Here is a 14,473-nt window from a genome sequence, read left to right on the forward strand (position 1 = left end):
TATTTCTTTGAAGGTTTTTGACAGAAGTGTGTTGCAAGTGAGTGAAATCTTTCTGTAAAAGAACTATATGATATCTTGTGTCTCTTGGACTAGATAGAGGTGAACAGTCAGAGATTTACCCGCAGGACTTGAAGTAGATGCCCTGATCTGAGACATCATCAACCTGTTATGTTATAAAAGACAAATGTAACCAAAAGAAAAAAAAAGAAAGAAAGGAAGAGTTCTGAAGGTGACAGTAAAGTTGTGTCCAACTTGCCAGACTGTTTTAGGTCAAGATGGACATTGAGCAAACCCTATATGATTGATTGAAAGGTATTTATTAAATAACATCTCTTGCAGCCAGGAGGCTGAATTGCGGACATTTTACAAAGATCATCATGAATACATTCAAATATACAAACATTCATTAGAGATATTAACTATTGCACGATAAAATTGACCTTTACCATCAATAAACAAAAAATACAATTATTCACATCTCTGTTCTTATTTGCATAAATAATCTCTTTTGTTTGATAAATAACCTTACTAAAAAAACAACTTTCTTTTCATCTACTCATCTTCTTTTCCTCCATCTTCTCCTTTACCCCTCCTTATAAACTTTACCATCCTCGTCTTCACTTTCACTCCTTCAACCTCTTTTTATTCCCTGAAATTATCCTTATCATAATCACACATTATTATTTTTCATCATTAAAAATCAATATACCCTTTAGTTTCTATTGAAAAAAAAAATCAATATACATTCATCAAAAATATACTATTGCAATGTATTATGTAAAACACTGGTTTCGTATCAGTAAAATTATTCAAACTGTAAAAAATTTCTTATTTCACATAACACAGAACAGAGGAACATAAGAATTATGGCAATCAAACTGATCTAAAAAATCTGCTTAAGACTAAAAAATTCTGGCAAATGAAAAAAAAAAAATTGAGATGAAATCAGAAATAAATGAATGAATGGAGGGCCCATAGTCAAACACATCATTACAAAGAGAGAAAGAAAAAAAAACCCACCTTAACAATAATGAATCCACATGCAATTTGTAACAAAGTTGAGTGTTATATCAAAAAGAGAATATTATGACAAAGGCCAGAGGATGATCATTTGATTGATACTTGTCGTCCTGTTCAGGATCTCCCCGACCAGAAGCACTCATATATCATTGACTCCTTGAGCCCAAGCGACATCCGTGAAATGCCAGGCGCTCTCCTTTCCAAGATCAACTTCACGTCACCGAACAATGTCACGAAGATCATCACAACCCTGCGGCAGCAGGCTGTGTACAACACACTCATCGCCAGCTGTGTACGGAGCAAAGATCGTGCAGGTGAGGATGCGGGGTTGTCTGTGGAAGAGTTGAGTGCATTTGCCATGCATCTGAAAACCGATAAACGTGTCTGTCAATTTCCTGGACATGAGAACTAGACACAAGAAGTGCTTTCTTTCAGAGTTCTCAAGAAGTATGGAAAACAAAATGATAAAGTTTGTCTGTGTGACTCTCCTTGTGTAATGTTGCGATTGATCAGGTGCCTCCCCTCAATTTTATTAGTTAGAGCTGCTACCTGTAATAAGCCATATTACGTTTATATTCTGTCTCAACAGGTGGTGATTCATCAAAGGCGCTGCTTTTTGAGGTAGCACCGTGCACTCACCAGAAGCTGACTGTCACCTTTGAACACCCGGCGAAAGATGGCGTGGCCGTTGGTGAGTGGAAAGCTGAATTCTCCCTATTACATATAACTGAAGAGACTCAAAACATTGGTGGCACTATTCAATTTCATTTGCAATCTTTCAACAACACTTTGTCGGAATTTATGTTGGCTCTCCAGTATTTATACCTTTGATCTCAAAACACTCCAAAACAACTCATTATCCCGGCAAATCGCATCAGCCAGGACAAGCTTCTTGGTAGACCCTTTTGATGTATTGCAAGCAAATTCCAAATGGTGGAAGATGAATTTTGAGCCATTATGAGGGCTATGTTTTCGCTTTAAGTGCACAGAGAATAAAGAAAAGATTTTTGTGTTCTCTCTCTCTCTCTCTCTCTGCCTCTCTGCAGTGGAGTTTGACTTAGCAGATCACTCCTCCGTCAAATGCAAGCTGCACTGTCCGCCCAACGAGGAGCCGTTCTGCTCGGACGAGTACGCCACCAAGGTGCTCCAGAAGTGCCTCTCGATACCCATCACAATGAGGGCGGTGATGAAGAAGGCGGAGCAGTGGCTGGAGACCAACCAACTCACAAAACCGGTAGGGGGACACTCCCAAAAATTGGAGCACCAAGAGAAATTTGGGAATATGAGAATTGCCCAACTTTGAAAAACAATCTTTTTGGAACATATATTTGATATCTGTTGATAGTATTTCCTGTCTCCTTTTTGTCTTTTAGTCATGGATTTTTGAGGTTGAATTGAATCGGCAAAAATAGCATGTACTCTTAGTTTAGTGAATATGGTTGTAACAAAACTCTTGTTGGAACGAAGTCAGGTAGGCAAATTATTGTCTATATATCTTTATGTACTTTTGGGGGGCTATAATGAAACTCCAGTATAACAAAAGAAAACTGCCAATCCCATGAGTTTTGCTATTATGGGAGTCTCCTGTATATGTTTTCTTTCTTACAAATATTTGGCTTTCAACATTAAACCTATTGTATTTAATGAATGATTTGGGCGAGATGATAGAACGATGCAAAGGTTTTAATTTCCAGCACAAAATTGATATGATGAAGCTGGCTCTAAGACTGACTTTCAGCATTTCTTCTTTTTTTTGGAGGGGGAGAGTCTTTTATTTTTGTTGGGTTTTTTTTTAACCTTGCAAAATTCCATTGAAGAGTATATTGATTTGTTTTGGTTTTATTTCTAGATTAATTGTGTAGATCACTTGTGTTCTAACACTTGTGTACAGCAAGGTTTGATCTATATGTGACCTTGCATCACAAAACAAACAAAATGTCGCCAGACATGAATTTTTCGTTAAGGGCAAATTCTGAAAGAGCAGACTCTAAGCTTTAAAATGATGGGTAGCTCAATTGAAATTGACTCTGAATGGATTTAAATATTGGAAAGAAAGCACACACCTTTGGAAAAGTGTGAACCGAGAAAAAAGGCTCTGAAGCACAGTATCTATTCAAGCGCTTAATCTTCACCAAACTGTAGTAGCTGTGTGATGAATGTGACAAAAAACAGGGTGCAATCCCCCGGAGCAACAACAATGAAGAGATTGTCAGATTAGACTGAAATTGAATCTGTTCTGAACATTCTTTTCATGAGTAATCCTAACTTTCAAAGCAGTAGCCTTATCCCTTTAAAAGTTACTAGACTTGAAAGTGTAGAGTGTTCAAAGGGTTTAAAATGAAAAGGGGCCTCTGAGTTTAAGACATACCTGATCTCACTACTCTACAAAAAAGGGTTGTAGAAAAACTGCTGAAAATGCATTTTTCCATTCACTTCATGATCCCAAACTTACGAATGATGTAGAGAAAGGATAGCTCTTTCAGAAAATATGAAAAACCCAATATTGACCTGGTTGACCTGTTTCACCTTTTTTGAATCCCCACATAAAATCAAGGGGTGCGACTTTTTGTTCGTTTTGTGATGCATGGTCACATATATTGGAAATGTAACTTTCATCTTTTTAAGAACAAATTATGGTTAAAATCAGATAATGAGAAAATCTCATCCAGTAGGTGTTTTGATGTGCACTTTGTTTTGAATGAAATATATCTAGTATCGACATTTTTAGCCCTGATTAATCAGCTATTCAACTTTACTCATTTTCTTGTCATTTATAGGTTAGTCAGTCACCTGCACCTTCTTCGGGTCCTTCCGGTGGCTCTGTGTTTGACCATGTCAGTAGCCTGCATCGTCACGGTGGCGTTGGAGGCGGCCACGGAGGTTCATACTTTGGCAGCCACCGTCCGCACCAGTCCTCATCGTCCCACCAGCTCCACTCTCACAGCATCCTCAGTGACCTGACGACTACCTTGTCGGCCATCCTGCCCCATGGTGAGGCCTTTGAGTTCTTGGGGGACAAGCCAACCAAAGTGGCCCAGAACCCCATGCTGGCCAGTCTCCTGCAGCACGCGGCCGGAGTCGCGAACAGCACTGCTCCAGTCGCGATCCCTCCGCCATCACCATCGCCGATCTCCTCTCCACCTCTGCCATCTGGCCCAAGGCCGCACAAGAACCCCATGCTGATGAATCTGCTGCAAGAACACAATACTCTGACACCAGTGGCCGCCATTGCCCAGCCATTGGGCCAGTCGGGTAGGGGGCCCAAGAAAATGAAGCGTGTGCGATCTGTCAGTGTCGATAAGTCACCCAAAAGACAAGCAAGCGAAGATGATCACGATGATGATATGGCTCATCGGATGCAGATTCAACACAGACTATCAGAAATGCAAAAGTTAACCCAGGTGATGGACCCACCTAGATCTGTGCCTCAAACCGGGGAGCTGTCGGCCTTGTTGTCAGAGATTGACCATCCAATTCAACCTGCTGCTAAGCCCAAAAGAGGGCGCCCTCCTCGTTTGGATAGCACCAGTTCGCAGTCAAGTGTTGGTGCACGCCAAAGTCCCAAGACGCCAAGCATTCCCAGTGTACCAACCACGCCAACATTTGCTCCGCCAAAGGCCATGTCTCACAGTACTCTGAGTACGCCAGAACACTCTTCTGTTGAAGACATACCTGCTGTGATTAAAGCGGAGCCGCTGCATAGAAGTGTGGATTCTGATATTTTTTCTCACCAGTCAAAGAATCTGTTTGCAGAGGATCTCCTCCCTGATCCCCCAAGGTCCAGCATTTCTCCAGAAACTGGAAGGCGGGCTAGCTGCCGCTCTCAGTATAGTCTTGACAGCATCGACATCAATGAAGATCTGCTGAAGAATACGGAAGTGTTTGATAATGACGATGAGTTTGGCAGCTTGCCAAGCGTGCACACAGCTATACATCGCATGGGAATTCCTACGGGCAATGAGTTTGATGAACAGCACCGTACGACCACCGATCTGCCTCCCCCTGTGTCATTGTCTGCACTCACCTCGGGCCCTCTGTCAACAGCCATACAGGCTGGTCTTGAAACTAGAACCGATATGGCCAAGATGACCGGTGGCGCCCTGGATCTCAGTGTGTCCAACCTTACCAAGAGTCTCAGCCTCGATATGGCCACAGGTAGCTCGTCTCTGGGCGGGAAACCAGCTCCACTCAGTAGGATGCAAGGTGTGACCAATCTGTCTCAATCGCTTCCTGCCGCCCGTCCTCGAGTACCTGTATCAAAAGGAAAGCCAAAGAATTTTACCAAGAGTTTTACAGAGTCTGGACCATCTTTGCAGAGTGAGGGTGTCCGCAGGGGTTCAAAAAAGAGGTCGCGCAGAGGTGCTAGAGATGGGAGTGGTTTCTCTGATTCTGATGCGCCTAAACCCAAAAAGCGAGGTCGACAGAAGAAGAAATTACCTGAAACATACAGCAGTGAATCGTCTCCAGAGCCTTGCCAAGATCATGGCAACTATTCCAGCGTAACAATGGCTGTCAACATAGAGCAACCCTTGAAGATGACCTTCAAGACAATCCGCCACAAGCCTGAGAAGGAGCAAAAGTCAAAAGCCAAAGACTCTGGTCCAGCCCCTCCGAAGATAAAGATCAGGCCAGTGACAAGTGGCGACTCTGCAACTCCTTCGCCAACTCCAGGACTGAGGGAAGTGAAAGAGGAGAAACCTGACAGCAAAGCAGAAGTCAAATCAGAAGTAAAAGTGGAGCAGCCAGAAAGAGCCGAGCCAGTTATGAAATCCATCAAACCAGACCCATCTGCCTTGAAAACTGAAATAGAAAGAGAAGCAAAGCCCATCAAAGAGGAAGGTCCTAGAGTTTTGAAGGATGTTTCAAAGGTGCAAGTTGTTGATGACCAGACCACCAAGGGGCTGTCACAGGATGTTCAGTCTAAGGGTACTCACGATGTTGCAGCAACAAAGTCAGAGCCCCCATCTGTGAAGCCATATTCAATGGGCAAGAGTTCACCCATGCCTAATGTAACTAAGGCCAAGGTAGAACTTGTGAAGAAAGCAAGGTCCCTCGATTCTCAGCAACGTGCTAGTTCAGTGCCAAGATCTCCAATTGCTGGTTTCTTCCCCAAGACAAACATTTCATCTCTACCCCGTATTCCAAAGTTAAGTAAGCAGGCATCTGAGAGTAAGCAGCAGCCAGGCTCCAAGATGCCCTCGGCCCCCAAACCTGCCAGTTCACCATCTCCAAATGCAAAGAGCCCTTTGTTGTCGTCACCAAAGAGGCCCGTGTGGGGGAAGGGGGATTCCCCCAAGCTTGTCTCACCAAAGAAGATTCTTCAGTCAGGGCAGCGCATTACGACAGTGAGTCCCACAGGCAGGAAACCAGACGGTGCAAAGCCGCCATTCGGTAAATCACTGTCCACAGTGAGCAAATCTCCACTAGCTGTGGGACAAGGTGTAAGGAGACAAGGACCAAATATTCTGTCGAAGTCCATGTCGACTTCGACATATGGGTCAAAAGCAAGTGCAGCTGCAGCTCAGGTCAGTAACCGTGGTTTACTCCCTTCCAGTTTGGGAAGTGCAAAGTCGGGTCAGTCCCAAGTAAAACTAGACAGGTCACCAAGTCCAGTACCAAAGACTTCTACTAGTAGTACCCCAAAGCCACAGCCATCTGTAGTAAATGTAAAGCCCCCAGCAGCTCCTACATCTTCAAGTGCAAGCAAAGTCTCTAGCAGCCAGGGTACCGCATCAGTTTCTTCTGCTTCTAACTCAACCCCATCTATAGCAAGCAGTACATCTTCGTACAGTAGTACCACAATCACTACTGCTGTCAATACCACGTCTACCACATCAACTACTTCTTCTACATCTGCTGCATCAGTTATACCCAACACTTCGAGTTACAGTAGCACTCCAGTACCAACTACATCAGATACTACTCCCCTGACTGTAACGCCATCAGCTGCACAAACCGTGCCAACGGCCTCCCCCATCAGTACCGCTCAGACCACATCACCCAATACAACGACAACCACTGCTTGTAAACCTGTGACAGTCGTGAGTGTGAGCACAACTTCAAGCTCTACTCTTGCTACCACAAGCATACCACCAACTTCTTCTGCAGCTGCTCTGTCACAATCAACTCCTCAGACACCTACAAAAACTACTGTGCCAGTGTCCAAATCTTCGACAACTACATCTAATAAACCGCCACCATTAGAAATACCAGCAAGTATCAAAACGGCAACTCCATCTTTAACATCTCCTACCACCCCGTTGTCTGCTAGCACACCAACAAGTGCTGGTCCCAGCTCTGGGAAAGTCACCACGCCCAAACCGCGCATGCGTGTTGGCCGAAAAGAGTCCCTCATGGGTATCATTAACAAGATTAAAGAAAATGCAGAGAAGGAAAGTGTTGAAAAGGTTGACAAGGTGGAAAAAAGTGAAAAGGCTGAGCGGGTAGAGAGGGTTGGTCTATTCAGTGCCCTTGGATCTGCCCCATCAGGATTAGGGGAAGGTGCTGGTGGAGAGGAGAAAGAGAAGCCAGACTCTGGGAAAGACACAAAAACATCCACTCCTGAAATCAGTGGAAATGAAAAGATGGAGAGTGCAAAGCCTAGCAAGAGTGGAGGGAATGGCAAGATGGATATGGATACACCTACAAAGGAGAAGAAATTAACTGACATGACATTTTCTGTGGCAAAGTCAGAGAGTGCAAAACCTCAGGTATCAAAAGGACCAGTAGTGTCAGGGCCCCCATTACCAACTCGACAACCATCCCCTTCACCACTTTCTAGACCCAGTGGCTTGATTTCTTCCCCATCAGCTCAGACTCCTGGTGTTGTAAAAAGTAAGTCATCCCCCAAGCATCCCTCTCAGTCGAGACCTCCAAAAGTCAGCACACCCCCTCTTGGTGGTCAGAAGAGGGCCAGTAGTCCAACAGGAAAGAGTATCTCGGTGAAGCAGAGCAAGCCTTCACCACTGAGTACAAGTAGCATCCCCACATCGAGTGCAACAACAAGTCCAGTGAAATCGGCTGCCAGACCTGGCACATCGCCCATTTCTCGGAATAAACCCATCATCCTCAGTCATGTACAGTCAACTTACCAGTCTGCAGAGAGAGGGCAGCAGAAAGTCACTAAAGTCCAGTTGGCAGTGACACCAGAAATGATGCAGACATCGGTCTTGACAGTCGGGCAGACCCCTCCTTCAACCACAGGTGTCAAGTTACAAACATCCTCTTCCCAACCAAGAATGCAATCCCCGTCAGTCAAATCCCAAACACCCTCGACAAGCAAGCCAAGTGAACTTGCCAGAAAGACCTCCTTAGTCTTACAGAAATCTTCTCCTGACATGTCCAAAACCGAGTCCAAACCCCTGACAGTTACAAAACTGGTCAAACAGGACCAGGGGCCACTGCAGAAACCCAAACCAACTATGGCAAAAGAGCCTGGTCCGCAATCTCAGCAGAGCAGCATTCAAGGAGATGGTAAGGGATCATCGGAGGCTCAGAAAAATAAGACTCAAACTCTCTCCGTTAAAAAACAAGAATCCAAACCCGTAGACCCACGGATGAAAAGAGAGGTTGCCGGAGTTAGCAAGGAGAAAGAGGGAGACCCTGTCAAGACGTCTAAACCAGGGGTTATGCGAAGCGTCTCCAAGGATGCCAAAGATGTTAGTGAGAACAGTGGTCGTGAGGGGAAGCAGACAGCAGAAGTAAATCGCAAGACATTTACAACACAACCCCAGCAGAACAAAAACATTTCTCAGGAAACGAAGAGCACAGATAAAGACAAGCTCAAGACTGATGATATCAGGAAGGTAGACCCCAGGACTAGTAGTGCAAGCAGTGAGAGCAAATTGCCAGAAAAGGACACCACTGAGGAAATGAGCAAGAGTAGCACCGTATCCAAACAGCCAGGGATTGACTTCAAAGTGCCCAGTCCTGCCATGGTTCCCAGCCCAAGGAATCCCACTGTCATGTCTGTACCAAGTCCAAAGCCTGCGATAAAGTCTGCACCTTCCCCCAAACCCCTTGGCCCCATTTCCCCCAAAGCTCCAAGCCCACAGCAGATATCCACAGGTGGTGTGACCAGCCCCAGCAGTGCTCCGAGTCCCAAGGCAACTAAGCGGTCATCCACACCGATAAACCTGCAGCAGCCGGTGACCAAGAAGGCGCGGCAGGTAGCCTCACCGTACAGCCCAGTGGACAGCGAGGAGGAGTTTGGCATGGTGATAGACATGCCGCAATCTCCGAGGACCCACCATCAGAAGGCCCAGAGATCTCCGCGGCCAGAGAGCAGGAACAGTAACACCCAAACCGAGGCTGGATCTACTTCACCCAGGAGTGCTGTGGCTCACTCCCCCCTCGGCCAGATTGCACAGTCCCCCCTGGGCATTGGCAAGTCGCCTGCATCAGTGAAGAGCCTTGGCTCTGACAGTGTCTCTAGGAGTCCCTGTCGCATTGATGATGAGCTGATGGATGAGGCTCTCATCACGTCCATCCATCCAGAGGACCAGTAGGCCTTCTTACAACTCTTCAGTGTCAGTTACATTGCAGTTTAGTCAAGTGTGACCATGTGCAAGTAAATCAATGTGTACTGTTGCAAGTGTGCCAAAGGCAATTGGTTTCTTGTCTGGCATGAAACATTTTTTTTTTTTTTTCCAAGTTACAATATGGATTATGAAATGATTTACAATTATGTGACTTTATTCTTGACATATGCCTGAAAGTGACAGGTGCTTTTGACAAAGGGTTTCATGAATTTTTTAAAAAAGCCTATAGAGAATCACAGCCGATCCTGGAATTGACAAGATTATTCTTTTTTCCGTCTGGTTGTGCAAAATGCGCAAAAGTTTGCACACCGCAGAAATTTCCATTAGACAGTTTGTTGCTGGCTTCCAAGAAACTTGGATAGTCCATCCAGGAGATCAGAGGAGCAGAGAGGAGAAGGAGGAGGAAAGAGGCACTGAAATCCAATTTTGTGACAGTCCACGCACATGGCGATGAGATTGTGATATATCAAAAATAAGTACATGTAGGTCCTTACTTCTTGGTAATAGCTTATCACCTGTTTCGAGAAAACCTTATTTAAGCTTTGTGAAGGTATTCAAGGCATATGATGTGTTTGCTTTAACCATAGGTCTCAGACCACACTTTCATTTATGTGTGCATAACTACTTCTCTATTTATCAAAGTATGCGGGCAGAGAGAAAAGCATCAGCGTGGCAAAGTGGTCATTGCAGTGTGATAAGATTTCCAAGCCTGTACAAAGTTATGAGTGACCCTGGAATTGATGAGTATGATATTCAAATTTTGACTGTTTCAGCTGCAAGATTAGAGCAGTTGAAATGCATGGAATTGAGATTATGGTATATGTGATACTTCATTCAAACTTGTGTGTATGATGGAGACATCAGTAAAAATTAAGAGTCCACCCTCTTCTTTTCTCTCTCTCTCTCTTTTTTTTTTATTGGGGGGGGGGGATTTAGGATTATGTAATGAGTATGACAGATTACATTTGTGTAACTGAAAGCAGAAAATATGCCTACTCCAGCGTAACTGGGCACGAAGCTGGGAATCTATGAAATTTGAAGGAAACACTAAATGAGCAGTGACTTATGAAATGTACATTGTGTCTGCTTCTAGTTTTGTGGATGATATTTTCATCTTTGGTGTCTTCTGTCTGTGAAACACCATGGTATCACCTGTCTCCATTCGAAACCATCCCTTGAGACTGTAGAATACACTGCATCTGACCTATCAATCAGAATGTACGCATTATCGAGGAATGAAAGTGACTTGATATGTCGATTGGATACTCAAAGCGATGCCGTGTATGCAGTGTTTAGGTATTTAACATGTAATGACAAATTTTGAAGTACATAAATACCTGTTCATGTATCTCAATCACACACTTGAGATTGCATTGTAATCATAATGCCACAATTTCACAAATGTCTGTGCACATACACATGCAGAGAGGGTACCCTCAGAGCCAGAGCAGTACAGCAACGTCTGTTTTAATTTTGTACTTCTCAAAATGTAATTTTTAGGCCAGAATGAAGGCACGTACCTTTGATAATGTGGTGAGTGTAGGAAGTTTTGTAGATGTAATCAGTATAGCAGACTCATGCATGTTAGCTCATAGTAAGTTGCTTGAAAAAACAGCATGCCGTGCTATGGAGCATCAATTTGGTAGATATACAGTGTACTTGTCAACCGTGAATAGCAAACTACCTCTGGAGATTGCAATATTGAAATGTGAAGGCATATTGAATGGTGATTTTTAGTAATTGCTGTCATTGGAGAAGAGGTTTAGTTCTTTCTTTTTCTTTTTAGGGGAGGGGGATCATTTTTCTGAGATGCAGGACGTTAATTCTTAATAAAGCTGGAAATTATGAAGAAGTTCGTGGAGGTAAACAACTTTTATGTTTTTCAATCTGTAAATGTGTGTACATGTACTGACTTGTTTAATAAAGGAAGATACCGTGACAGTGATTACATTCTTCTTCAAATTTTCAGTGCTAGGATCAATGGAGACTTGTGGTCCAACCTTGATAGCCTCTCTGCTTGATTAATGTGTCGTGTGCCACAAACATTACTGGAGTGCTGTGTATGCCACTGTTTATCAGGGTTACTCGACTAGGTTTTTGAGTGAGAATTGAATGTTTCGACAGAAATTTCTTTGTTGTATCCAGTTGTAAGATGTGTGCTTTACAGCCAGATACTCTTAGAGATTGTTCTGTCTCACCAATGATGTACTATCTTGTAATTTGTGCATAAAAACATGTGGCCTAGGTGACTACAATGTTGTACATAAATTTCAAAAGGACCAGCAATGGCATACTAAGTAAATGCATAACTCACTTTGTCATATGTGAGACTGAAATTTGATGATGGTGCTGTACATCGAAAATAGAGGAGTTAATCTCGGCAATCAGTTAATTGGACATTCATTATACACGTTATTTCAAGTAAAATATTGTTTAATAGAATGGAGTATGACACATTTTGATCTTCTATTTTTGCTCTCTGAACTTCAATGACATGGATGATTGAAATGGTTTCATGTAATGTTTTTGAGGGAAAAGCACTCCTACTCCTGTTCCTTTTGTTTTTCTTGCGGTAGAATGCCAAAACGAAACTCAGAAGTTGATCAGGAATGAGTACTTAAGTAATTTGTTTTTATTTCTGAAACTACAATTTACAGTTATTTGTTTTCATTATTGTTATTATTTTTTTCACAGAGGCAGGAAATGGGCGTATGTTCTCAATTATGATTTTGAGTGCTCAGTCAGAAGAATTTGGTAAAAGGAGCGTACATGTACATCTTTAAAATATCCCCCCCCCCCCCCCCCCCCCCCCCCCCCCCCCCCCCCCGGCTCTGCGTTATGTGGATGTAACATTGTGCTCACAGGTCAAAACAGAGTAACTTTACACTTTTTTCATGAAAAACAAACATCTTTTTCCGTTAAAAGTGGCTAAAAGTTGTCGTGGCTAATGTCATGGGATATTTAGCATTTGATATTGCTTTTTCTTTGTGTATTTTGTGTGCACAAAAAATTCATGCATGACCATGGAGCTATACCTGCAGTTGTTTGCCATGACAGAGAAAGCCATCTCTATCAGAATATTGTAATGTATATCACTTTTGTATATAATTTTCATGCTATGGAGAGAGACTGTATAGGATGAAATAAACTCTACAAGAAAAAAAAAAAGCATACAATTTGAGGCAATTCATGTGTTTTATATCCATATTCTTAGTTCTTACTGTATTCATTTTGAAATTCTCCTTTTCCCTAAAAAAATGAAGGGGCATTTTATAGTTTGTTTTATATACAAGCATATAACTGTATATACATAAACATGTATATAGATGTTTATCTATTATGTATACATGTATACAATGTATGTATGTATATATATGTATATATACACACATACACATTTTACATAAGTACATTTGTACTCTGCCCGTGCACATAGTATGGGAACCTTCCATGCTTATGATAAAATATGCATCAAAAACAAAACAAATATCCACACGACTTTCTCCAGTTTACCACAACACAAGAACACAGATTGATGAACTGGGCCCATAACATTTGTAGTGCAGTCTATCTGATCTTTTTATTGCACTTAAAAAACATGCAATTACATATCACTTTGTACAGGTGCTACAATTGCTTAATTTGAACGCAGAGTATCTGAGGAGTGGGTAGTCTTTCCAAGCACTTAGCTTGACATGAAAAATGGTACATGTATTGTGGACTTACTTATATTCATGACATACTGTAAAAGTGGAAATTTTTGCACATTCCTCGCAACATGAAAGTAGCACAAAAATGAAAGTGTGCCAAATTTTTGCTTGTTAAAAAGATATGTGAATGTATTGGTTCTTTGATCTCAAGGCGGGCATGTTGTAGGGTTATTACTGTACTGTTATGTGGTTATTACATGTAGTTTTCTCCACGTCAACTAACCCCTGTAAAGTAATGTGGACCCGTTCCCTTTCACTATAGCATTTGCTGCCAAAACAAACCTTAACTGCTGTGGGAGCAGTGAACTGTTTGAAGTTCTTGCTCAATTGTGACCATCTGCGAAATCAAAAACATAAGACAATTGTCTTTACCTGGTCCGGCGTGAAAAATTACAGTGCACTCCCGTTACAACGAACACGGTTATAACGAAATTTCGTTATAACGAAGTAAATCTTCTGGTCCCAAAATTATCACCATTAAAGTCTATGGTACAAAATTCGCTTAGAACGAACACGGTTATAGCGAAATTTCCGTTATAACGAAGTCTTTTCCGAGCGCCACAGACAAAGAAAAACAAAAGAAATGTGCTCCGTTATAACGAAATGCGAATTGCTTTCGAAAATAATGTAGCGGAACATGCATTTATAGCGTTTCTGCATGGGTGAACGCTTCACACCACCATGACCACTGTATGTTCGCTCCTTGTGTCACGCACAGTCTCTGAGGGGAACCTGCGTTTATTATTGTAATACAGTTATCCCATCACATTTCATATAGCTTTCCAGTGTTTGATGAGTATTAAGCAAACATAAAATGATATATATACGTGGTTCCTTGTTTTTGTTATATATTGTATTTGTTCGGTTATAACGAAATCTCGTTATAATGAAAGAAAACTGCCGGTCCTGAGCATTTCGTCATAACGGGAGTGCACTGTATACGCAAAAAAATTTAGCTTTTACAGGACATTAACATTGCATGTTCACATATATAACAAAGTTTGTTTCATCAGGCAGACCAGATCCTTTGAATAAGCCAGTTTGGAGTTCCTCTTTGAGCATGAGCAGAAAAAGGTCATCTGTACCAGCAGAGCATGTTGGTTTTGAAATTTACTGAGATAAGCATCTGTGATGTAATGATTATTCAAGTGATCCTTATAAGTGGTGCTTGCCAGCACATCCACATGACGGCAAAAACGACAT

At 42.4% G+C, this 14,473-nt stretch overlaps 1 protein-coding gene across 1 annotated transcript in view; it reads left to right on the top strand.

The window, feature by feature from the left end:
- Window positions 1–10,255, top strand: part of LOC139743918 (uncharacterized) — a 32,420-nt gene extending 22,165 nt beyond the window's left edge. The window contains exons 13-16 of the mRNA XM_071654384.1: window positions 1,139–1,334; window positions 1,610–1,711; window positions 2,067–2,254; window positions 3,798–10,255. Of these exons, the coding sequence (XP_071510485.1) occupies window positions 1,139–1,334; window positions 1,610–1,711; window positions 2,067–2,254; window positions 3,798–9,527 (6,216 nt within the window). The 3' untranslated portion in view covers window positions 9,528–10,255. The remainder of the gene's footprint in view (window positions 1–1,138; window positions 1,335–1,609; window positions 1,712–2,066; window positions 2,255–3,797) is intronic.
- The last annotated feature ends 4,218 nt before the right edge of the window (window positions 10,256–14,473 follow it).

The sequence above is a fragment of the Diadema antillarum genome, unplaced genomic scaffold (genome assembly GCF_040938485.1).
Source record: "Diadema antillarum isolate AM-2024a unplaced genomic scaffold, OU_Dant_1.0 seq00001121_RagTag, whole genome shotgun sequence".
NCBI lineage: Eukaryota > Metazoa > Echinodermata > Echinoidea > Diadematoida > Diadematidae > Diadema > Diadema antillarum.